Source organism: Larus michahellis, chromosome 3 (assembly GCF_964199755.1).
Source record: "Larus michahellis chromosome 3, bLarMic1.1, whole genome shotgun sequence".
Lineage (NCBI taxonomy): Eukaryota > Metazoa > Chordata > Aves > Charadriiformes > Laridae > Larus > Larus michahellis.
In genome coordinates, this window is record NC_133898.1 from 30,082,497 (window position 1) to 30,107,774 (window position 25,278).

Here is a 25,278-nt window from a genome sequence, read left to right on the forward strand (position 1 = left end):
CAAAGCAGTAGTAAAAGCTATTGGAAAGAGTATCCTCATAAACTGCTGTGGTCTTTCCCAAATCCCACTTGGCAATTAGAGGGTAAACACTGAGGACAGAGACAAGACATCAGTAAGCAGTATCATCTACATGGAAAAACCTGCAAGATACGAAAGGTGGGATTTACATATACATAGGATTATATATCCTATGGGATATATACATAGGATTTGGCAATAATATCTGAAAAGGGTGAATTTGATTATCAAACATGGAGTAGAGTTTCTGTAAAGCCTTTAGAAGTAAAGGTAATTCAGAGGTATAGCCTGCTGACCCAGAAGAGCTCAGTTCTTTGAACACTTAGTTCAGCAAGTGTCCCAGGTAAAGACAGTTCTGGTTACCTTAAACCACTTCACGTATGATTTGTGTCAGCAGTTCTTTTATGCTTTTGCAATCAAGATTTTAGCACAGTAAGGTAAGGCAACTGGAGACAGAAGAATGCAAGATTCAGTTAATTCTCTTAGGCACTGAGCCAGGTTCACCTCAGCTTAAGATGAAAGAAATTATGCCTGGTGGTCCATAAAACAAGTTGATCCACTAAATGAGTACAATTTGAAAGAAGGAAATCTCACAGCCCCACACAATATTATTCATCCAAGTGGTAATGCATTAGTGTAAATCACCTCTAGGAAGCCACTTACAAGATATAGGAGATAATGGTTTGGCTGGAACATTTCTGGAGGAGGAAAATATTGTGAAAGAAGTGGAGGAACATGAAATCCTATTGTTGAAATGTCTGACGACTCTCATGTACTTCAGTAGGGTCCACATCTCCTTATTCTGCAACCTGTTATTTACAAACTACACGGAAGAATCCTGCACCAAAAACTGGCTGTCGGCAAGGCAGGTTGTACCTTACACAGTTGCTCTAATAACTAAAATTAAGACAGAATTCAATCCCAAACCTACTTATTTTATGTTATGTTTCTACTACTTCCATCTATCTCAATGTCCAGAAGTAGGTTAAAATTAAGCTAACAGATTTTTTATATTCCTGTTTTGCCCAAGATACTATATCTATTCAGATAATTACTTTTTTTAAAATCCTTTTTTTTTAAACAAGAACTATAAAAAAATGCCTGAAGCACTACATTACCTTTCCCACTTTCCTAATGGCATCTCCTCAAAGCTCATGGGATGATGGCCTGTAATTCAGTAAACAGGAGAACGTTGTTCTGGCCCCTATATGTACCTGAGTGCTCCTGCAAAAAAGATGCAACTTAATGACTACTTTTCTTTTCTAAAAAAGCACACTGCACATTTTCTTTTGCTTCATAGCTGTAAGAGACCTTTCACAAAGGCAGTTTCTCTCAAGTCATTTATTTCCTTGCAAAATACAACCTACAACATAAAATACAAACCAGCATGTTTTCCTCTAATCCCCTTCAGCTATCTTACTATTTAATACTACTGTAAAGTAGGTGTGAAAATTTCAGATGGAAAACAAGAGTTAGTTGGATCACACCCCCTTCAAATACCTCAATTCTTTTGCTGTAGAAAAACTTAATAGGGATTCAGAGGTTTGGTTTGGTGCGTTTTGTTGGGTTTTTTTAAAGTTCATAGGAACTATAATATCAGAAGACAGAGTAAATGCTCCAACCTAAGATAAGGATCTTCTACGAGCTCCCCCTGGGGAATGCATGACTGAGGAGTTAGTATCATTTGCCAGCAGGACAGTGATCTCATTTCAGTGACCTTGTTCTATCAGCACCAGTGACGACTTACTATGGCAAAGCATCTAATATATAACACGTAAACTCTGTGAAGTGCTTTCTAAAATGTCAAGTGCTCCTCCGCCAATTTACAAGCTATTATTTTATAGATGCTGTATTATAAAAGTGTTATGAAGTTATGTTATAAGCAGTTAATCATGCCTTTGCTACAGGCTGAATCTGTAAGAGGTGACCAAGCAACAGGCTCTTATGGGATGCCTATTTGGGATAGATCAAACTAATTTTTCTAATGCACCTGGCCAGTATTTTATGTCAGAGAAATGACAAGCTGTTGGACTCAACAGCTGTAGTGCTGATGGTTCAAGAGCCAGCTAAGTGGGTAAATTTTCAGACCGGGAGAAGAAAGGGGATGGCAAGAGGAATACAGGCATTACGTACTTGGTTATACTTTGCCTCCTCTTATACTATAATGACCATGGGATGGAGACAGGGTGTTTAAAAGTCTTTTATATTTACTCAACGCATTCATAACTTCCCTGCTGGAAGCGGATAGTCATTGTGGTACTAGAGGAATAACAGCAGAAACGCCATTCAGCATGAAGGGGCTCAGATCTATCTCCAGTAAGTTTCTCTACACACATTTCAACACTTGCTTTACAGGAGGGTGTGATGATTTACACATTATTCTTAAATAGAGGAAGTTTCAATGGCAGATTAGTAACATAAACTGACAAGCTATATGTGCCAGTCAACAATGCACAGCAGAGCTGTTGCTGTCTTTGGACTATAACAGTTGCCATGTAAAAAATACTCCATTTTTCATTATTAAAAAAATGCAGTATCCGAAGTCAGTAAGAGACCATGAGTAGGTATTGTGTAGATTTTCCACACTCAGCTGACTTCAACTGTTAACAGCTTTAAAAACAGAAGAATAAAACCCCAAGTTTGTGAATGTCTGACAACAAACTGTGTAATCCCGGCGCATCGTTGTTAGTGTTGCTAAATCTGGTCTTGATACCACAGTGTCAACATCCATCAGGTGCAACCGCCACATGTCGCTTCAGTTGTTCTGTGGCTTTCTGTGGAAGTACGTGCAGATCTTCCTCATGGAAACTGAAGTGGTTGCAGCCTAGGAAGAAAAAAAAACCCAAATCAACAAGAAAAGTTTCTAGGTTAACAGTTCATAGGCTGCAGGAGTCTTAAAGTCTCCCCTCCATCATTACTCCAGTTTGTTTAGCTTCCCAAGTAAGATAGTAAATGAAAGGTTCTTTACTATAGACTGTTTGTCTCACAGATAAGAGGCTTACTACCTACAGGAAACACTGGCTAAAACCTAGGGTTGTCTTACTTGCCATAGAACAAGCACTCTGGCTGCAGTTTCAGCTTCCCTACAGCAGATAAGAGCTGCAGATTTCCAAGATGTAGCAGATCAACGAATGCTGCTGGTATTCCAGACACCTCCTCAGGCTTTGAGTACAACACAGGGGTATCCTGAAATCTGAGCTAGAGCATATTGGGCAGGAAAGGTTCTATAGTAATCCCTCTCCAGGGCAAATCTTTCTGTCTTGTGTTTCAACAAGTACAGCATAAAGCACAAGTAGTTGTAGGTTTCCTGTAACCAAGATTTCTTGGTGCAACCACAATATGAAGAGAGAGATCAGCTGCTATGCGCAACTTAAGGACTGGTGGCTTGTCCACTTCATATCTGACAGCAGTGCTGGAAGAGGGGAAATCGGGTAAGAGATGAGATACCAAATAAGCCTTAATGATGGCAAAAAATTCTAGCATCCGATATTCAATTGAGAGTACCACTAAAATTTGATGATTGAAAATTTACCTAACATTTACTGAAACAAGACTCAGTCAAAGACACTGTATGACTTGGAGTCCATCTTCAGAGACAAGTCAAGTTTGGTTTGTTTAAAAAAATGTAATTATCATTTCTCAGTTTGCATGTTAAACCCTCCTGCCGTCATGCCACCTTTTTTGGCTGCTTTATTAGCTTATCTTTCAGATCCTAGGATGAGCTCTGTGCCAGGCTTCTTGCACATCAAAAGTAGGATTATGTAGGTCAAATCCTGCCCTCTGACTCTTTTACAATTCCTTTGTTTTCTGCTAGTTTTCAGTTGAAGGAACTGAAGGCATTATTTAGCCCCATGGTTTTAACATGGGTAACAAATTCTTTTGCTACCTGGGCTAGAATAGTATTTACCTTTTTCTTCCAATGCTAATGTGGCTTTCCAGTAACATAAACAGGCAGATGTGACGGTGAACACATAAACAGTAAATCTGCCAGGAAAGGTGCTGTCATTACTGTGCTTCTCAGAGTAGAGCCGGATTTCAGATGACGGCTACATCCTTCGAACACCCAGCTGGGGACCGCGAGGATCTCTGAGCTGCTGTGTGCCCTAAGTCCCTTTAAAATGAGGGACACTACCATCCTAAAAATTCTGTTCCTGCACGGAGGGTATTAGTAGATAACAGCATCAATGTATCTGGCTTATTAGGCCAGAAAGCATCCCTTTTGTCCATAATCAAAGCGATCAGATAATTCTTTGAATGCCCGAGCAGGAGAGAACAAACAAGGGGAGAGTGGCGGCTAGGGATAACTTCTTTCATAACAACTGTCACTGACCATCCTACTTACAGTTTTCGGCGAAGTGGCTGCTGCCACAGCCTCTCGTCGTTTGCCACCAGGACTGCAAGATGATGGGGGGCTGTTTGATGCGCTCTGGCTGCCAGCTCTGCCAGTCCGTAGCTTCTCTCCCAGAGCAGACAACCAATTTTTTCTTTCAGGTGAACTATTCTCTTTATCTACTACCTCAGTGTCTTTCCCACATGGAGATCTAAACAGATGGGGGGGAGTCTGGACACCTGATGGATTAACATGGTTTCCAGGGAAGGAAGGCTCTTTTGGGCTGCGGCTGGAGCCTTCACGGTCGTTATCCAAGTCAGCCAGGCTGAGAGAGCCTTCATCACAAGCTTTTTGGTCTGCAGCCAAGTGACATAAATTCAGCTTGGATTTCTTAGCTGCATAGTCCAGTTCAGTCACACAGCTACAGTCCTGCAGACAGTTCTGCCCTGCATCGTCCTCCTTGCTGCAGTCAAGCCTTCTCTTGGCACGCTTTTCAAACGGCAAGTGTGGGGCTTTAGGAGAGCAAGCGGCTTCCAGGAGGCCTTGGGTGACTTCTGCCAGGGCTTTTCTGGGAGAAGGAGCCTTTTTCCCCACTTCTGGAGGAGAAGAGCACGGAGTCCTTGTAACCCAATGCTTAATGGACATTTTGGAGGAAGGGATCAGTTTGGGAGAAGCACATGGACTGGCTCCACTCCGCTTGGCTGGGGTGCAGGCTGTGGCCGTCTGGGTTTTGAGAGTGCTTGTTGGAGTGTTTGTAGACAGGGGAAGGTCTCCAGAATAAACGGGAGCACAGGCAGCCGGCCGTGGTGAGGAAATGCACGGGCTGCCCACTGTGAAGGCCTTGGCAGGAGTACTCTGTGGGCTGGCTGGCGGTCCTGATAGGGGAGAAACAAGTAGTCTGATGAGGAACACAGAACAGCAGATTAAAGACAGCCCTTTTATAAACACCCCTTCCAACTAGGAGAGGAATTCAGTGCTGACCCTGTTTCTCAGACATACTCTTTTGAAGTAAGAGGTTGTATAAATCCCTCCAATTTCAGTTAAACTGATACAAGTCCTATGTAAAATCCTATATCGTATTGACGAGTATAATACAGCATGTTTGTGTAACGTCTGATGTCTATCCCTTCTTTAATGAGCACTCTTATGTGAGCTACGGCCAAGGGACTGACGGACAGACAAAACAATCTTGAATCTTCCAAGGTTATCTATCCCTGCTGGAAGCCTTGCAGCGGCTCGCTCCAGACAGCTCCGTACGGAGACGCTGCCTGAGAGCAAGGCTGGTCCCCACCTGCACTCCCACCTTTAAGGGTTGCGTAAGTCAGTTGAGGGACAAAGGTACAGTAAGCAAGTCCCACAGCTAATTACAATACCAAGGAAGCCACATGCTATAATGCCCTACCATATGAATAATGCTCCTAGTCAGGTGTTAATAGTTGCATATTTTAAAGATTAAAAAAAAAAAAGAAAAGAAAAGAGTGAGAACAGGAAAGGACATAATTTCATTCTCTTGCCTTTTTGCTGAATGATTTTCTGCGATGCTATATTAGTATGAAGATGGTAGTTATTTACCACACCCAGGGAAATGTGAGAAATTCTTCACCTCCTGAACAAGGACTTAAATTCCAAACAAAAAATCTGTCACTGTAGTAAGTTATTTCTTTAAAACAAACAATTCCCAAACAGATACTTCACAGTGGCTTTTGAGCTCACTAGCCGAGAGGTAACCTTTAAAAGGTAACCGCTTTTAAAAAAGAGGTTCTGAATACCCAGCTTCTTAAAACAGTAGTCACAGGTAGGGGCATAAAGACCTCACTAGTAACAGTGGGAATCATATATAGCAAAGACCTTGCAGCGATATTAGAGGGGGATTTTTAGTTATTTTTTTTTTATTTCTGGCACCCTCCAACAGAGAACACATTAACAGGTTTGTTAGATGCCTGCTTTCTCATTCATCTAACTTGCGGTGATGCAATTAAATAGGATAGCACCTGAGTTATTCTATGCATTTCCACTGCTGAGCACAAAAGATCTAAATATTTTCTGTATACCAGGGGTTTAATCTGAACTCTTAATTCTCACCGTTAGCACTGTACTATAAAGCACTTCATTACAACAATGAGAAGTCTAGTGTGCATAACCTGCCATTTTCTTTAGGACGCTGGGCTGTCTCACAAATAACATGTCGAGTGAGTACCTATGTGACTCTGATTATATACCACACTAAGCCTCTTTTGATCCTTCCTTTTACTGCATTACCTAGTATCCAAAATACAAGTATTGGTGAATCAGAGCAAAATGAAATAGGATCCTGTATTAACTGATCTCACTACAAATCACTCTAACACACAAAACAGAGTTAAAGGCTCCTTTCCTGATAAAATATGCTACTTCATAACAACTTGCTTCAATCTGGACTAAGAGAGAGTAACGGCCAAGATTGGTTCTCTTAATCTTTACTTTAATGAGCACTCACAAGACAATAATATCTGAGCAGGGGAATTAGTTGCGCTTAAAAATCCAAGCTCCTAGAGGTAGAAGTAGCAAACTCAACCATTCTTGATCCCTAATGACCATCTACAAATTCATACAGCAGAAATATTGCATGACTAGCTGGGTATGAACACTCTCAATCTGAGTCCAATCTGAAAGTTATACTGTGGAGACACTGGATACGGGAATAAAAGCTATCCTGAGAGTTGGGTGGGTGTCACAGCAAGAAGCAAACCCAAACTTGAGATAAAGAATATGAAGATTGGGCTTTTTGGTAAGACTCCATGCATTATTCAAGCTTCTACTAAGCCAGTTCCAAGCTGTTTGCATTTATGCTGCCATTGCATGTAGTACAATACCGTAAATACCTGCAGTCAACCTGCATAACACCAAAGCAGGTTATTTCAGATGTTTCCTACCTTCTCTGCTACAAATCTTCTAGACTGATATTATCAGTCTCCAGATTTAAGAGACATAAATTGTCCATGCACAGGCCTGCTCCAGAAATGTGGTTACACAAAAACATAGAGAAAGTAGTGCAACTTAGGGAAACCACAAAAATAATTCCTAAAGAAAAGGAAACTGTGTTTGCTACGCTTGACGATATAGGTCAACAGTCAATACACAATCTCAGTCTCACAATTTGTTCCACATAAATGGGTGGGGAGCTACCTAGATCTCATCCCAGCAGGTCTGAAATAGTACTTAGCTTGCAGCTCTCAATCAGTCTCTGCAGGTAACTCCTACATTCTAACAGCACGTGCTTTGTGTTCAAGAGCCAAGGTCAGCAGGAAGCCTGCTGTTGTGTTTGCAGTGTCTGTGTACTTCCTCTTCCCTCCTGTGTTACTCTAATGCAGCAAGAGCAAGTAGAAGTCACTTATTTTTCTAGTATAATTGCCACAGTTGAATTGTAAAGTTTTGTTGTACAAGCTACTTTAGGTTTCAGGTTTCTGGACTAGACCTATGCTTACTTCTCTTTTCCTGAATCTAGTACACAAAAGTGATTTTTGAGCCCTCCAGAAGCAGAGTGTGTGCACACACAAACACCATTTACCAGCTACGGAGCAGACCTGGCACTCTCCCTGCTATTGTTCTGCAAACTTCCTGCAAGACTGTTACTCCCTGGCAAAAGGTTAGAGGTAATGTTATCCCATTAGTGGGATTTGCAGACCTTCAGCCTTTCTTTGTGTTAGCCAAGGTGAAATTCATTTGGAGGGTGGCTAGAGAAGATAGGTAGAACACAGGAAGTCACACCAGCAGCTGCTGGGAAGCTATTGTATTCTTAGTTTCGGAGCTACTCTATGGTGAAGCTCATCTTATTTCACTTTTTTGGGGGGGGTGTTCTCCTTTCACCTACTCTACTGCAACAAAATGCAGGTTTCAGACAACTCAAAGTAGTGCTATGATCCGCGGCTCCTTTCTTGTGGTTCTAGGATACTGCCCAGTGAGTAGCTTCTCTACAGAGCCCAGATCTGCTCACTAGCTTGTGAGAGCAAGCTGCATAGCTGGTCTGATTGCCTAGGCTTTATAGAAAGGTATCGCATTTGTTACTAGCCTTAACATGTGAATAGATGAACACTGGTTCATCTGGTTAATTCTGGAACATTATGATCACATCGTGATTGACTACATGCATTTTTGAAGTACTTTCACTACGTGGCATTTGTCTGTATAGACGGTCAGTACCACTGTATGAAGCTGAAGAAAGAGATGTAATATTGATAGCAGCAGCAAAGAAATCTGTGCAGAATTTAACTACTGGGCAGGAGGAAACACTTCAGAGTTCCAAGGCTCTATATGTGCCATCAGCCCTTTACATCAGCTGCACTAGCAAGCTGGAAAAAGCATATGATCTTACTGCTCTCAGTTATTAATTGATATAAAAAAACCTGTGACTTGTTGCTACGGTGCGTGCACACGTGACATCTCCTTTGGCTGTTCAATCATTGAACCCTGCTGGTATCCACTGAAGATCTGGCTGCCCAACAAGCTGTATCAATGAATATTTGCCTTGCAGTCTGGTCATATAGACTTTGGCATCCTCGTAAGGTTTTTCAGCCAGCTTGTCTTGTTGGTGGCAGAAATATTTACAAGTAGAAGTATTTGTCTGGCTATATCAATTATGGCCTAATATGAAAAAAATAGAAGACTAATAAGGCAAGCCAAAGGCTTTTCTTGGTACAGAGAACAGCCAAAATTCAGAAGCCATGCTGCAGAGCAAGGTATCTCAGCGCAGGGGCCTTACCTACTGCACGTTGTTCTGGTTTCTTCTGAGTGACCCAGCCCACCAAGTTGACTTTGTTGAATGCTGTTTTCTTCTCCTCAGGATGACGCCGTAAGCGCCAAATCCTCACAGTGTTGTCATCAGAGCACGTGGCAATCTACAATATAAATTAGGTTCTTGGAATAACCAGGGCACATCCTGTGGATCACTGGCCAAGTGAACTGGAACAGCCACACCCGACACTCCACGCCAGTATGAATGAGGGTGCAGCCTGGTTGAGGGGGGACAAGATTTTCCCATAAAACAAACAAAACAACTCAACTCTGATTCATTACTGTGCCAGACAGCAATATTTGCTTTAAAGCGGGCAAGGCTGCCGCCTTCGTGTCTTTCTGCTAGAGAAACCACAGTCACCAGTAACTGTTTGCCTTGCATAGCTCTGTAACAGGCGGCGGTCTGCTCAGGAAGGGCCAGGGCATATTTTGAGATTTCAGTCACTCCATAGACAAAAGCAGGCATGCCGCTTTTTGCACCTGCATCTAGGTCTGTCTCTGTTACTTGGGACTTTTTCTGCTTGGGGACAAACATTTGCAACACACTGAGAAGGTGACATTGGAAGGCTGTTGCATTGGCCTTCAGCGCTATCTCTTCAGAGTCAGATGTCAGCAGTAGCTGGCAGAGAAACCAACTCTGCTAGAAACATTGGAATAGATTCCCGCCGCAGCATCACGCGCTCCTAAAGGATCTGTGGAATCTCATCTGAAGAAGCAGCAGAACCCACCCAGCCCACATTTTATGGCTCTCTTTGGGCAGATTAACTGGTGACTCACGTGGGAATCAGCATCAACAAAAAGGAAATGCTGTGGCCAAAGTTCATAGTAATCTGGATGGGAAAGTGCCTCTATGCTGACCTCTGTGACACCAATATTGTCCCTACAGAAAGCAACTTTGCCTCTCAAATCCTTCCAGGCAGCTTCCTGACCTGTCTTAGCACCGCATTTTCCACTTTTCTTCATGCTTCGGCGTCTGTACAGTGTCTGACTATTTCTTACCTGTGTCAGTAACGATTTTAAAGGCTGTATTGGTCTGCATTTCCAACACAGCGTGATCAGGATGCTGGGCTACCTCTAGGTCACAGATTGCATCTAAAATGCTAGTTCTCATATTTTTGTGCATCTTACACAACTAGAACAATTCATCCTGTTTACCTGCAAGACTCCCAGTGTCCTGCACTGCAAAGCTTTTCTGAGACCCAGTGCTGTAGTGCAAGCCAGGGAAAGTGGCTGACATGCTTAATACCGTGGGATGAAAATACTGGCTATTATTAGGACACTGGCTGGGAATTTTCAGGGTTTTCTCATTTTGAGCTAGGCCAATCATTTGAATCAACCTCCTACTGCAGTTCTCTTCCTTTTAGTGATAGCTGGTGCACTGTATGTTTTTGGGTGAACACACAAATATGTCACAAAACCAGCGCAGATTTTGAAAAATAGTCACAATGAAAAGAGACCACATGTTTTTTAAAGGGCATTCAAAACTTCTTGCCACTCTGTACAAGACTAGCAGATGTATCAATGGTCAGACAGGTAAGGAAGCTGTAAGCATGGAACCACAAAACAAGCTTATGGCTTATGAAAGCCCTGATTAAATGGTTTCACAGTTTTGTCTCTTACAGGTTGTGTCACAAGCCCTCATCAGGAGAGGTTCTTGTTTATTTGCAATTTCTTAGGTCTTATCAAATAGCCTAAAATATTTCAAAATGATGAAAAAGTTCTGATACATTGTACTCATGTGACAAGCATTGGTTTACTGCCCCCCTGAATGAACATTTTTACAAACGATTGACTAAAAATTTCCACCAAAATAAACAAATACTGACACAATTTTGAAAAGTAGATGTCGCTACATCACGTGTATTGTTTCACGGGAAAGAGAATTTTCCAGAAAACAAACCTTAGTGAAGTCTGAAGGAGACCAAGCAATGGAGGTAACTTCTTGAGAGTGACCAACGAGTGTCCGTGGAGGAAGGCTGGGCTCAGAAACCTTAAAAATTCCACAAAAAAACATGTATTCAATCAAAAGCCCCACAGCCTAATATATCATGAAGACCCCACAGCCCACCTGTGAAGCATCTTCCCTATATGAGATGAATAAATCAAATGCTCTTAGCCTGTTATCATGAGGCAACAACTGATGGAGCCCTAAGAATCAGTTCATGTTTCATTTCTAGAGGTGAAGCAGCTGGTCAGCACTGAGATGAAGTGACTTGCCTGGAAACACTTGTTCAATTCCTGCTATGCACAGGATTTCTGCCTCCAGAGTTGTGAGCCCAAAACACGACACAAGCATTTTACTATATTAAGCACCTCTACCTGTTCTAGGTAAGATGCGTAGAAGTTTGGGAAGCTCATACTTTGAATCAGGATAGGCAAATATGTTCTGCTGCTGTTTTACAAACTTCCCATCACAGGTCAATGGTTTATTAAAAAAATAAAACCACCACCACCAAAATCCTATAGATGAACCTTCACTGGCTTCAGAACTGGCATTTGTGTGCCTGTACCTCCTCCAACCAAGCAGCTGGACCAGAGACCCCCTTAAGAGTTCATAAAAAAGCTCCCTAAATCACTCATGCTCAATAAATGATGTCCATTTCTCTTATATGCTTCATAAAAATCTTCCTCCTGTTCTACAGTATTACTACTAATCTTTGATTGCAGCTCACATAAGTGACAGATACAACTGAAGCTAGCAGTAAGTGGCCCAAGGAAGAAAACACACATGCATACACACATACAGACATTATATCTAAGTTTTGCATGCTTTCAGCAGGCAATCCTTTCTGGAGCTATGAGTCACCGTTATTGACATGACATCATAAGGGGGATTTATCAAGGACATTTGCATAAATGACTAAGTGAATGAACAGATCCTTTATGGCATGGGAAAAGGAGTAGCCATTACAGATGGATCTCAAAGGAAGATGCAAGACATTGGGGAAGGCTTCTGATCTACACACAAGTTTTTCTCTTGCGGATTACCTCCTACAACAGCCTGCAAAACTGCAATTGAATATTCAGCTTCAGATCTTAAAGTTGTCCTGATACAAACGGGTTCGTCTTAATAGGCTGCTTTTTTTTTTTTCCTGGCATAGCAGAGGCAATCACTTGACTAAATATCCACTAAGTGCCTCGGCCAGATTATTCCCTTCTTTGCCAAAACATGCAATACCATGGAAACTTAATCCCTATTTAGGGAATAAACAGGAGATCTTGGTGCAGAGAACACCTTTGTCTACATTCAATAACGGTCTTGCTATACACACATAACAGACACAACAGCGGTCCAGTAGCCACTGATTGATGAAAGGAAGGCAGAGGAAGAGAGTTATTCTTGCTGGTACACAATGGTTTTAACTATACTAATGTAAACTAAACCAACTACACCCAACTTAAATTACTGTGAACTAAAGGAGGATGCATAGTTATAGCTGTGTCCGCTGTGTTTGGCAGAAGACAGTCGGCCAGGCTGCGCATGTGAAGTCGGGATTAGCCACAGCACATGCTGCTTTTTGCCTGATTTGACAGGATATTGGTCGGGAAGTTAGAGCTATTGTGGAAAGGTTAAAAAGAGAAACCTAGGAAATGGGACTTTATTAGTTACTCTACTCACTGAAACAGCTGTTGTATCCATCTTCAAGATTCCGCATAAAATGGTGTATATAGTTTTACACACCACATGATACAGAAGCACTTAAATTCCAATGCTGGGGGAGACCAAAGGGTGACTTAATATGGTCACCTTGGAGTGGTCCGTACCAAAGGAATAAAAGGGCAATGGAAGTATACGCCTTTAAAGGATTTTTTTTTATTACCAGGAAGGTATCTCAGCTAGGTACCATCTTTGTTGAGAGAAACCTCTCTGCTCTCTGGCTTTTATAATCTTAGCGTTGTTCAAGAGTCAGTTCATTAATCAACGTACTAGTAATTAGAAAAAAAACAAGCAAAACCAACACAATAAAGCAAGTGTTCATTGCCTGGAAGTGCTTTATATAAGGAAACAGACTGAAACAGCATCCTCATCAGCAATAACTTCTAGCCATAGTGTTCCCTGGGAATTGCTGACCCAAACACAGCTTAGCACTGCTGCAAAGTTTCTCAAAGAAATAATCTGAGTGAACAAGGTCTTGCTCTGCCTTTCATTTCTCAACAAGGTCTTCCTCTGCCTTTCATTCCTCTCAAGATATGGAAAGCTAGCACTCTTCATTATATTCTCTCCAACATTACCTGTTAATTGCTCGTGCAATATCTAACCATGTTTTTTCCACAGCATAATAAGTCCTCATCCCAGGAAAGGTACATATGGTTCAGAGTCAGTAAAATCTGCCAACATTTACAACAAATTAAGAAGCCTCTGGATATGACAGATCTCGAAAGAGACAGTTTTGCTCAAAGTCACACTTTCTAACATGACTATGGGATTAAAATAAAAGTAATCATCGTATGATTTATTTAATAAATATGCAATATGATCTGTCACTCAGATGTGACAGCAACAGAAGCCTTCTGTATCCAAATGCATTTTAAATGTGCTTAGATGCTTAAACTTTGAGATGTAACAACACTCTTGAATGCTCTCAACCCAGTCCCAGCCTATGTTCCAAGAAAGTGTCAAAACACACGAATGCAGGATGCGCAGCTCAAGTTTGCACAGGTATTTTTGCTGAACTCACACAGAACATGAGGAAGGTTAAAATTAAACCACTTGGCATGGGAGCAGCCATGCTACCCCACTCCTGCTACTACTGAGTAAGCAACCTAGCTGCTTACAAGTGTTCTCAAATCAAGGAGACTACATGCTCAAACCACAGCCTCAGCAGGCTGACCCTCCGCTCTGAAACGTTTCTATTTTACTTTCAAACTCATTGTGAATGGGGTAAACAAGTCAGCATTCCCTAAAAATTACCCCAAAACTGAAATATGCAGTCACCTGTGGTTTCTGTCTATTCTACTTCAATAAAAAGTCTACTCTGTTCTCATATGTCTGTCAAGTATGGAGAAGAGAACTTGAAGCATGCCTTATTCTGAGGTCTCTGCTATTAACTTGGTGACATTTGCATTTCCTACACGTCAGTGCAAGATGCCAAGTGACGAAGCCTCTTGGCTGTCAGGCAGTGCTTTGGAATTTTGCTGAAGGCTCTGGCTGAGCCCTCGCTGTAATACAAAGGCTTTAACTACTGTAAATTAAGCATGAGAAAAAGCTATGTCTGAAGCAAGAGCTGGAAAAAGGGGAGGTGGAGGGAGAGAGTGCCCTTTAAAACAATTAAATTATTAGGTTTCTGCTAATGCGCACCATTGCTAAATATGAACTGAGAACTGTCTGTCTACTTGTCATAGCTGGCTGAATCAACAGGATTGAAAGAGGATTTTAATGCCCATTAAAACCAGATTAAGATCAGCAACTTGCAATAAGCAGCAGTGATGAGAGACGTATTGATGGCAGGAGGTTAGCTCTGTTTTACATTAAACAGTTACATCCAGCCTTGACAGCAACAAACACACTCCGGGCACAATGTGCCAGGAGCCAACCCCACGCTGCTCTGAGTAGGAGTGGGAGGTAGGGAGTGTCCTACGTGAACATGAAAAGCAAATGAAACGGAAGAGCGGAGCAGCTCCGGGGTTGCACGCCTGGGTCTCTCCCAGGGGCCTCACCTTCCAGATGTAGGCGTTGCAGTCGCTCGAGCCACTGACCAGGAACTGGTCGTCGGGGCTGGTGCTGGATTTGACGTAAAAGGTTGAATTCTGGTGCCCGCTGAAAACGGCCACTGAGAAGAGAAGGGAGAAGAAAATAAAAAGAAAATAAGAGCCCCACTCAATGCACAGTCAGTTGCGCAAGGAGGGCTGATCCTACAGGCTTTTCCTGCCCAGCCACACATCCTCTGGAGAAAGTGGTTGCACTGCTCCTTTGCTATGGGGCTCCCGCTTGGAAGTTTTTATTAAACTACAGCCCTTTAGGCTTCCCAAATGAAGCAACAGCTCTCTCCACAGCATTAGGAAGCAGTGGCAGTTTCATTAAAGCTTTAGCTTTACCCCTATCACAAGCTGGCCGAGACATCACCTGGGCTGCCCCACTACTCTGGGTTAAGGTTGCTTGTCTCTTCCTCCCTCCATCGCGTCTCCAGAGCCCCTACATTAGCAAGGCACTTGCTTCTCCTTCCTCCTGCTGCCAGCATCCTTATTTCACCAACAAAACTTGCATCGTGTCAGCCACGGTCACTAGCTGCCCGTATTTAAAGCCTCAGTAGTGTTTGCTAAAGCCTTGAAACCATCAGCCTGAATGGCTGCTGTCCCCCCTATTGCGAGGGCCCAAAGAGCCGGCAGCCAGCACAAAAGCCGAGTGTGGATCTAGAGCACTCGGCCACACCACGTCCCCTCCTCTCATCGGGGCAGAAAGGGCCAGTTTCACGATGTAGAAGGAAACCCCCGCTACCAGCCCTGTTTTAATAGTGGTTTTGGCAAAGGAGGTGACCCACAGACCAGAGGGACCCGTGGCTGCCTTTGGTGGTCTTCGAAAAGTTGCGAGACCCCAAAATTAATTTTTACCCACAGCTCCTTCAGCACAGTGGCAAGTCCCTTCCTAAGCCAGACCTGCCAGCAAGTCCCATTACAGCGAAGATTTCCTCACGTCCCCCTGCAGACTGCAGCGGCCTCCATACTGGGTAAGAGCGGTGGCAACCGGGATGAAAGCCATGGAGCCAGGAGAGCGGCACCGACCGGCGGGCAGGCGCTGCCCTCTGCGGGAACAGGAGCACGCCGAGAGGCCGCACAAATTTCATCCAGCCGGATTAACGGAGATCGCTCGCCGGGCTTTATCAGCCGCACACAGAAGGCAAGAGCTCCATGAGGAGGCCAAGGGTGGAATGCCCTCTGCTTTGGAGAGAGCCGTCTCCTGCCGGGGGGGCAGGCTGGTGAGTGCATTTCCACAGCTCAGCGGTGGCACCCGGGGTTAACCTCAACAACCGTCCTATTAATATTTACTACTAGCACCGCTTCTCGACTCTGGAAGCATTCCCACCCACCAGACTGCCTTCCTGAAGAGCAAACAGAAGGACACATTGTGCATTTAACTTCAATTAACCGAGAGACCGAGAAAAAGGCAATGGAAACTAAATCATGTGTCTGGCTGGAATGCATCTAACAAGTTTTGCAGCTTTCTGAGAAGCGGCCGCTGGCCTATGACAAAGCAGCTTAGTGCACCGAAGGCCGTGGGCCATTTTGTCAACGTAAAGGTCACCAGTGCAGAGCTGAAGGCATCTAAAAAGCTGAAGCACCTCTACAACATGCTGGGGATGCTTTCTCACAGAAGTTGTGGTGGAAGCTAAATTTAAAAGATACCTTAAAATATCTGAATACAACATTATCAGGTGATCACTTTGCATGGATTCGCATCCAAGAGTTTGAAAAATCACTTCTGCCAGTAAACAGAAGATTCAGACTTGCTTCAGGTGGGTAGCAGCTGGACACTAGCCATTCCTCACCAGGTAACTAGAGTCAACATGCAAACTACTCTTAATCTCTGACTGGGTGAATCAGTATCTGCACTTATGTAATTTTTTTGCGATTAATCTTATATGGATGGCTTAACACAAAATAGGAACAGCCCTCGTAACAGGTGCCTTCTCTCCCGAGTACCTTGAGACGTAAGAGCATGGAATAGGTTTCCTAAGCGTTCAAGCTGGCCTCTATCTCTCTAAGTCATAGGGAGAAACTCACCCTATGCAGCTATTTCCACAGATATGCTTACCTGGAGTGGTCCTTGAACTTGTCATATTGAACATGTAGATACTGTCATCAGTGCAATTAGCAAACAGATTAGCACCAGTGGAATCCAAAACCAGGCTAGAATATCCTATAGACAAAAAGAGAAATGCTTCATAAGAAATAACACCACAAAAAACATATTGGAAAACAGGCATTCTCACAGAAATGCCTAGAGAGGGAAATTTAGAAAGGATCTCTATCACATATGAGATTGTCATTGGAAATTTTATTTGTTTGACGGAGCACTTGCTGGTGAAGGAAGGTTTCTAGAATAACATCTACATTTTCTCATGAGGACTCAGGGTGATATTTAGGGAGGAATCTCACCTTCAGAGCAGGTGAGTGATTTATTTGGTAGTTTCAAATGGGTAACAGGAACAACCAATTGTAAAAGCAGAGATTAAAAATAAATACAGAATCACGGAATGAATCACAGAATGGTAGGGTTGGAAGGCATTTCTGGAGATCATCTAGTCCGCGCCCCCTGCCAGAGCAGGGTCACCTAGAGCAGGTTGCACAGGAACGCGTCCAGGCGGGTTTTGAATGTCTCCAGAGACGGAAACTCCCCCACCTCTCTGGGCAGCCTGTTCCAGTGCTCTGCCACCCTCAAAGTAAAGATGTTCCTCCTCATGTTTAGGTGGAACTTCCTATGCTCAAGTTTATGCCCATTACCTCTTGTCCTGTTGCTGGGCACCACTGAAAAGAGCCTGGCCCCATCCTCCTGACACCCACCCTTTAAGTATTTATAAGCATTGATAAGATCCCCCCTCATCAGACTCTCATGCTTTGGTGGAATATGCCATTTTCTGATTTGCTAGTGACTTAGGTTCAAGAAAAATCTTTCCCTACAAGCAAATTATTTCACAACCAGCTCCTCGAGGATTTCCCTCTTGTTCTTGGGAATGACACTGACCATTACCACGTCAAGATAATTGATTAGACAAGTCATCAGGAATTACTGTGTTGCATCAGAGCATTGTAAGGCATTAAGATACAAAGAAGCACAGAGCAAAACGAACAAGAGCACTATTGTTTTTGATAACAAACAGCTTCAAGTATTGCTTGACTCTGAAGGTTATAATGTAAAAACCCAGTTTGGTCTGTTGTCTTTGCAAGATACAATGCAAAGGAAGAGTTCAATCTGATTACTCATGCATCAAAATGACTAGCTAATTTCTATCTCAAGAGCTCTAGTATTCCCTCATCTCCATTTACGAAAATGCACTGCTGAAGATTTTGCGAGTTTTTATCATTGGTGCAATGGTACAAAAGTGGGGCACTTCAACTTGAAAATTTGGTATTGGCAATCAAAATACCCCACTGAGCTTGTCAGTCTTATAAATTATTGGCTAAAAAGGTAAGAGATGGAACTGTCAGTATTTCTTAATTCACTTTGCACTTTAACAAATACATTCTCCAATAACTTACCAAGTTTGCGAGTGCTGGTCCCTGGGTAGCAAAAAGACTTGAAAGGCACCGGGTCCTGACGGTAAGCAGTATAGTTCTTGCGCAAGTCCCATACTTTGATCACACTGAAACAGAAAAGCACAAGTGTCTTCAACTTCAAAATTTCTTTTGCAATGCTGCTAGGGCCTTCTAAGAGCACGGGAAGATAGGTTGCTCATTGCTGCGGTGCGTCCAGCGCTGAGGAACACAACTGAGCAGAAGTAGAGCAGAGATGTGCTGAAAGCAAAACAATTGCTCTGCTGCATATGGATGAGGAAGCAGCACTGTCTTCTGTAACTAACACAAGAGGCAACAAGAGCCTGCAAAGTCAACTTTCTTCAACTAGTAAATGGAAATACAACGATGCCTTTATACTCCTGACTTGTAGTTTTAAAAATTAAGTCCTTTGAGTTTTTTGTTGCTCTCCAGGAGCAAGCCTCTCTCACGAGCCATAGGCAGGAGAGTCAATCTTATCTGCCTCAGAAAGGCTCTGACCACATGGAGACTGCTGAAGAATCAAGTCCTGAGCGGGTAATCTCCATCCTAATCAATGAGTTTGCTTGAGCTCCAAGATGCTGCAATGGTTCTGGCACCTAAAAGAATGCACCTTTTGTAACTCAAGGCAACATTTTCTCAAGCACACCTACACATAGGCACCAACCACCCACTTGCATGCCAAAACAGCTCACTGTCTAACAATAGTCTGTTTATTCGTGGTCCTATATTGTACTCTTCGCTGGGTAAAAAACTGGCTGGATGGCCGTGCCCAGAGAGTGGTGGTAAATGGAGTTAAATCCTGTTGGTGTCCGGTCACAAGTGGTGTCCCCCAGGGCTCGGTGCTGGGGCCGGTTCTCTTTAATATCTTTATCAATGATCTGGATGAAGGGATCGAATGCACCCTCAGTAAGTTCGCAGATGACACTAAACTGGGCGGGCGTGTTGATCTGCTTGAGGGTAGGTTGGCTCTGCAGAGGGATCTGGACAGGCTGGACCGATGGGCTGAGACCAATGGTATGAGGTTCAACAAGGCCAAGTGCCGGGTCCTGCACTTGGGTCACAACAACCCCATGCAGCGCCACAGGATTGGGGCGGAGTGGCTCGAAAGCTGCCTGGCAGAAAAGGACCTGGGGGTGTTGGTGGACAGCCGGCTGAATATGAGCCAGCAGTGTGCCCAGGTGGCCAAGGCGGCCAACAGCATCCTAGCCTGTATCAGGAATAGTGTGATGAGCCGGACTAGGGAAGTGATCATCCCCCTGTACGCGGCACTGGTGAGGCCCCACCTCGAGTACTGCGTTCAGTTTTGGGCCCCTCGCTACAAGAGGGACATGGAGGTGTTGGAGCATGTCCAGAGAAGGGCTACAAAGCTGGTGAGGGGTCTGGAGGACAAAACTTATGAAGAACGACTGAGGGAGCTGGGGTTGTTTAGCTTGGAGAAGAGGAGGCTGACGGGAGACCTCATCACCCTCTACAACTACCTGAAAGGAGGTTGTAGAGAGATGGGGGCTGACCTCTTCTCCCTGGTGACAAGTGATAGGACGAGAGGAAACGGGTTCAAGTTACATCAGGGGAGGCTTAGATTGGATATTAGGAAACATTTTTTCACTGAAAGGGTTATTAAACATTGGAATAGGCTGCCCAGGGAGGTGGTGGATTCACCATCCCTGGAGGTGTTTAAAAAAAGGGTAGATGGGGCACTTAGGGACATGGTTTAGAAGTGGCTTTTGTCAGGGTAGGTTAAAGGTTGGACTCGATGATCTTAAAGGTCCCTTCCAACCTCAGCAATTCTATGATTCTATGATTCTATGAGTCCATGAGGATAGAGAGAGATGATAAGAACTGCCCCATACCTAAGACAGTAAAAACAAGTATTTACTACATATGCACAATTTGTCCCAGCGCTGCAATCTCCAGTAAGGAAGAAAAGCATCATTCAGCTTTGCCAATGCAAGCTGACAGCGTAGCTCTGCTGATTCTACCTAACAGTAACTCTGGCCTTGTAGGCCACTGAGTGATCTTAAAAAAAAAATAATAATCTCCCAATCTCTTTGTGCCACTAAGAACACACAGAAGAGACAGAAAAGCAGGCATCCTCCCTCCTTACCCATCAACAGCTCCTGCAGAGATAAGAGTATGCTCATCCTGAAGCAGCACCACAGTTACACTCTGCTGGAAATCCTTAAAAAGAAAAAAAAATATTTTATTTTCTTACAAGGTCAGCAAGATCTTGCTGCTTAGTTCAAGGCCAAGCGAATACCAAGAAAACCTCCTCCTAGCCAGGCAGGAGAACCTGGAAATACCAGATGCCATTTAGGACACAACAATCCTTGGAACACTCCCACCAGTGAAATTGCCGTTGAGCGGTTAGTGTTTGGGAAGCAGTTTGAGATTATACCTTTCAGGTCAGAGATAAGAGAGCTGCCTTCATCACAAGGTTTAATAAATTAAATAAGACCAGGTTTTACTCCAGTAAGGCAGTAATTTGTGTAGTCAAATCAGTGGGGGAAAAAAAAAAGAAAAAAAATACAACCCTCCCTATCTCCCCCCTCAAAAAACGGAATGCTGGCCTCTCCTTTCCTCTCTGGAAAAAAAAAAGATGTATTTTCACATGGCATTTACACAAAGATGGCTTTGGCGGCATGTGGGTTGTTAGACAACTAAACAATGTCTAAAATTAGCTGTGACAAGTGACCATGACACAGAAACCTATCTCTGCAAAGATAAATGGAAGTATTTACCACATTCAAGCCAAATATTTCTCATGATAATTACTTAGGAAGACTTCTATGAATAACAATTGTCCTCAGAAGAGAGGCCTACGTTTCGTTTGTTCCTCAGATACCTACCACCAAGGGAGCAAGTCCTCTTAGGTTCTGCCTCTTCTTCTTTGGTTTGGAAGGAGTCTGCTTGTCAACCACATTGTGTGCTCCACTGATTTGATTCACCTGCCTATAAAATCCATCTGAAAGAAATCAAAGACATCTCGATTAATAGTTTCTATGCAATTTTGCTATCACTTGAATAAAACAGGCATCAGCTTGGAATACATCCTAGAAAGTGACTGAGACTAACCTTTAAAATCATTAATGTATTCTGAAAACAAAAATTGTTAGTTACATATGAAAACAATGAGAAGAACACAGTAGAAAACAGAAGCACATATTACAAAATATTACAGAGGACATTAAAACTAAAACTGGTCTAGGCAGGCTGCCTTTGCAAATCATTACCCTTCGGTCTGGTCTTCAGCATGCGTCCTGGTGTGGAGCATTTAATCCATCTCATCCTGAGCAGAACTGCACTCACAGGAAGGCTTCCAGTGCTTTTCTACTCCATTTTATAATTTTCTATTTAGCCTTTTGTCTGGTATTTCTCACTTTATGAAACTTACTGCTTTACTAAAGTAAAGTGACTTTTCTACTCTTTTTCCTATACCTTCCACTTCAGTCACGTGGAGCCTCCCTTTTCCCCCACTTGACAGTTTGAAGAACCAGGGAACCCGAGACTGATGGAAGAACATGACATGTTCTGGCAGCATAGGCCAGGAAACTGCTGGGATAGAGCAGTGAACTGGGAGAAGGCATAAGGGCATGACCTGACTGGGGAAGGAAAAGCTCCAGGAAACAGAAAGAGAGGAGCAGAATGAGCTCACCCTCCATTTAATATGTCTTCCCACAATATATTCAGTTGCTCCCAGCACTCACAAGCTCCTTTGCTCCTGCACTTTCTGCCTGCATTCCTACTGTCGCAGGAGCCTTCCCAGCTTTGCTTCATCCCTCTGGATGGTTCTGATCTAAGCACTCTCACCCAGCCCATCTATCGCCATGCTGTTCCACACAGGGATGTATTCTGTACTCCCTGATCTCCTTGCCAATATAAAGAGTATTATCAGGCCAGCACGTATATCATGCTGCAAATCTGAGACTGTTAGAAAGTGGGAAAATGTATTATACATAGAAGAAATACCTATTCCATCCTTTTACTGTACTAAAGCAGTACACTCTTATCTGACAATCCTCCTCTTCTTATTGAAATGTTGCCTATATCGTAATTGAAAGCATTTCCAACAAGTACATCTGAGCACTATTTTTACACAAGATACTGAGCTTTTTTGATACGTATCTGAAAGTTCAGTTACCTTTCTTGTTGCATCTGGTATCCCAAACCATGATGTTTCCATCTCTGCCTCCAGTACAGAATACAGCTGAGAGAAAGAAATGGAGTGCTATTAGCTTCCGAAAGTGTTCATTTAATTTGTGTGCCTCTAGCTCTTCTGCCCCAAAACTTGGGATATCAGTCCTAGAAACACGAAAATCATTGTTCTGCCATGCTTTTTGACTAGTTTCCTTACTCTTCCTAGTCTTTTTTCACTACTACTCTAGAGAAACCAGCTTATGAAAAGAGTATTTACACACTTATGTATGGAAGTAGGTATCATATCTTAAACTTGCCCAAGGCCAGAAGTGTGCAGATGTTAGCATCAGGTCACCATGAAGTTCCAACAAGTTAGTTTTGCTTCACTGGCTGGGTTGCTGCTCAGTCGGCCTCTGCTATTTGTAACTGTCAGTTTCCAAAGCCTTTTTTATCCCCAAAAGTACCAATGTGACAGGGGGAAAGAAGGAGGAAAAACCAGACAACAGGGAATATCAACATTTACCTTTGTCAAATCTAGAAAAAGCAACCGACTTGAGGCTACACTGGTGACCTTTGCATATGCCAAGAAGCTCGCCGGCTCTCACATCCCACACCTTGGCTGTCTGATCTCCTGAAGCAGTGACCTTCAGAGGAAAAAATAAAAAGCTTTAGTCATTTTCTGCACACAGTTTCCAAAGCATTAAAAATAAAGTCAGATGGCAAAAGACTGCTTACAATCCTGTGTTCCCCTGGTACCCAGGCAAGGTCAAATACAGCATTTGAGTGAGCCTGCCATTCTAACAAGAAAACAAAAGCCAAGATTAGTTCAGTGCATCACAGCATATTTTGCAGAACACTAAAGAACATCAGACACTGAAATCAAAACCTGCCAACAGCTCGCCTTGGGCAACACAGAACAATTCACTTACTACTGCTGTTGTAAGAGCACACTCCTGCTGCTGCTTGGTAAAGAAGACTCAGCAAAGATATGAAATATCCTCAGCAAAGGATTTAAGTCCTGACCACATTTATGTTTAAATGCCTTGTAAAAAGCTTTCTTTGATTCCAGTAAGTTACATACTTGTCACATCAAATGCAGATCACATTCTATATAACATTTACCCTTAAAGATGAGTTTGCTGGTGGTTTGAGCTTCAGTATCATACAGTCTAACGAATCCTTCTTCATTTGCAACTGCCAGTACGTGCTCCAAATTTGGGGCTGAAAAGAAATTGAAACGTATTTGTGTATTATGTAGCTGATTCATAATCGTGACCCTGCTCTTTGTGAAGGGCCACAGACACTTTAAATAGGGCACACAGCAAATAGATAGCTGTGAAATGGACAGTATTTACATAGCAATTTAAGCGTTCAAAATGCAGAAATATTGGCAAGCATTTTTTCTAGACGTTCCATTCAGGAATGGGCAATCAAATGGCTCCAGGAGGAACTTTTGAGGTCATGGCCTCTCTTACCAGCTGTAATAGTTCTCTAATTACAGTTTTCTGTGCCTATACTACCTGTCCTCTACAATCTCCAGTACCTTTTATGGATCTCAGTTGGAAAAGCCGGAAGCTGCCTTGGAGAAAGGTATAAGCTCACACCAAAAATAGTATGACAAATGAAAGAATTTTGTCCTAAAGATTCAGGAACTTCCATGCTTTCTTCACTCATCACATATTTTTCCTGGGGAAACTCTACATGTCTAGTGACGTGCATCAACCTCTTTGATTTCTACATCCTATTCTCCATCCTGTTATATCTTTTATATATTTTGAACAAGGCCCAATTTTTCAACTATGTAGCCGAGCACTGTCACCAAGAGGACATACCTTGAAACAAAGCCGAAACAAAGAGACACTAAAATAAATGCTTTGCAGTTACTTCTTGCAGGGAATATTTTCCACCAGTACATCTAGGAGCACCATGATCCAATTTATATCACATCTGGGTGCAAGTACACTATTATCAGCTCACTTTAAACCAAGAAACTCTGAAACCAAATCATGAGATATATTTAAAAAAAAAAACCCACAAAGAAACAACTGACAGCGGTGCCCACACCCCGGCACCTAAAAGGGCCTTTGGGAAGGTGACTTAAACATCAGGAAGACATTTTTCACTGTGAGGGTGGTGAGCCACTGGAACAAGTTGCCCAGAGAACTTGTGGATGCCCCATCCCTGGAAGTGTTCAAGGCCAGGCTGGATGGGGCTTTGAGCAGCCTGGTCTAGTGGGAGGTGTCCCTGCCCATGGCAGGGGGTTGGAACTGGATGATCTTTAAGGTCCCTTCCAACCCAAACCATTCTGTGATTCTATGACTTTACCTGCAGAAAAGGTGCAGCCGAAAGGAGGGACCGGCATTCCCGTTTCCCCGTAGGACAGGTGGTCATCGTCGTGGCTGCACTGGTAGCTATCCAAGAGGTGCTCCAAGGGAAGTGGCGAGGACCGACCTACAAGGAGACAGACGGGCCGTCACCTTTCCAGGTACCCCCACAGCGCCTGTGGAGGCGCCGGAGTGGCGGGGGGCACCGGGACCACTGCTACGGCGGTCCCGCTGCCCGGCGGCGGTGCGGTTCGGGACGGGGGTAGCGGTGCGGCCGCGGTACTCACGGGGCGGCGCGGCCGTGGCCGAGGAGCGGCGGAGCAGCGCGCGGCACAGCATGGTCAAGAACGCCTAACGCGCGCGCGGGCCCGGCTCGTAGCACCAACTCCCGCCACCGACCGACCCGCCAAACCGGCCGCCGGCTCCTCATTGGTCAGCAGGCGCCCGGTTGCGCCGCGCCCTCTCCCTCTGATTGGGTGGCGCGCAGAGAGG

The 25,278-nt window shown here is 43.6% G+C and overlaps 1 protein-coding gene across 1 annotated transcript; it reads right to left on the reverse strand.

The window, feature by feature from the left end:
* Nucleotides 1-1,347: 1,347 nt before the first annotated feature.
* Nucleotides 1,348-25,208, reverse strand: DTL (denticleless E3 ubiquitin protein ligase homolog). Its single transcript, XM_074578229.1, has 15 exons — nucleotides 25,074-25,208; nucleotides 24,788-24,913; nucleotides 23,585-23,683; nucleotides 23,198-23,259; nucleotides 22,986-23,106; nucleotides 22,467-22,532; nucleotides 21,175-21,290; nucleotides 20,433-20,506; nucleotides 18,314-18,417; nucleotides 16,869-16,973; nucleotides 14,777-14,889; nucleotides 11,019-11,108; nucleotides 9,087-9,222; nucleotides 4,361-5,223; nucleotides 1,348-2,842 (listed from the first exon to the last, which is right to left on the reverse strand). Exons 1-15 carry the CDS (start codon nucleotides 25,123-25,125, stop codon nucleotides 2,774-2,776), a joined length of 2,196 nt encoding a protein of 731 aa, XP_074434330.1. The 5' UTR covers nucleotides 25,126-25,208; the 3' UTR covers nucleotides 1,348-2,773.
* Nucleotides 25,209-25,278: the final 70 nt, after the last annotated feature.

Bases quoted from the DNA above. Each gene is read 5' to 3' on its own strand.
- DTL (XM_074578229.1), bottom strand. From the start codon at position 25,125: ATGCTGTGCCGCGCGCTGCTCCGCCGCTCCTCGGCCACGGCCGCGCCG. The intron at 23,684-24,787 runs GTAAAGTCATAG...ATTTCTTTTCAG, and splicing joins CGGCTGCACCTTTTCTGCAG to CCCCAAATTTGGAGCACGTA. The intron at 2,843-4,360 runs GTAAGTAGGATG...TTTTCTTCCTAG, and splicing joins CAGCCACTTCGCCGAAAACT to GCTGCAACCACTTCAGTTTC.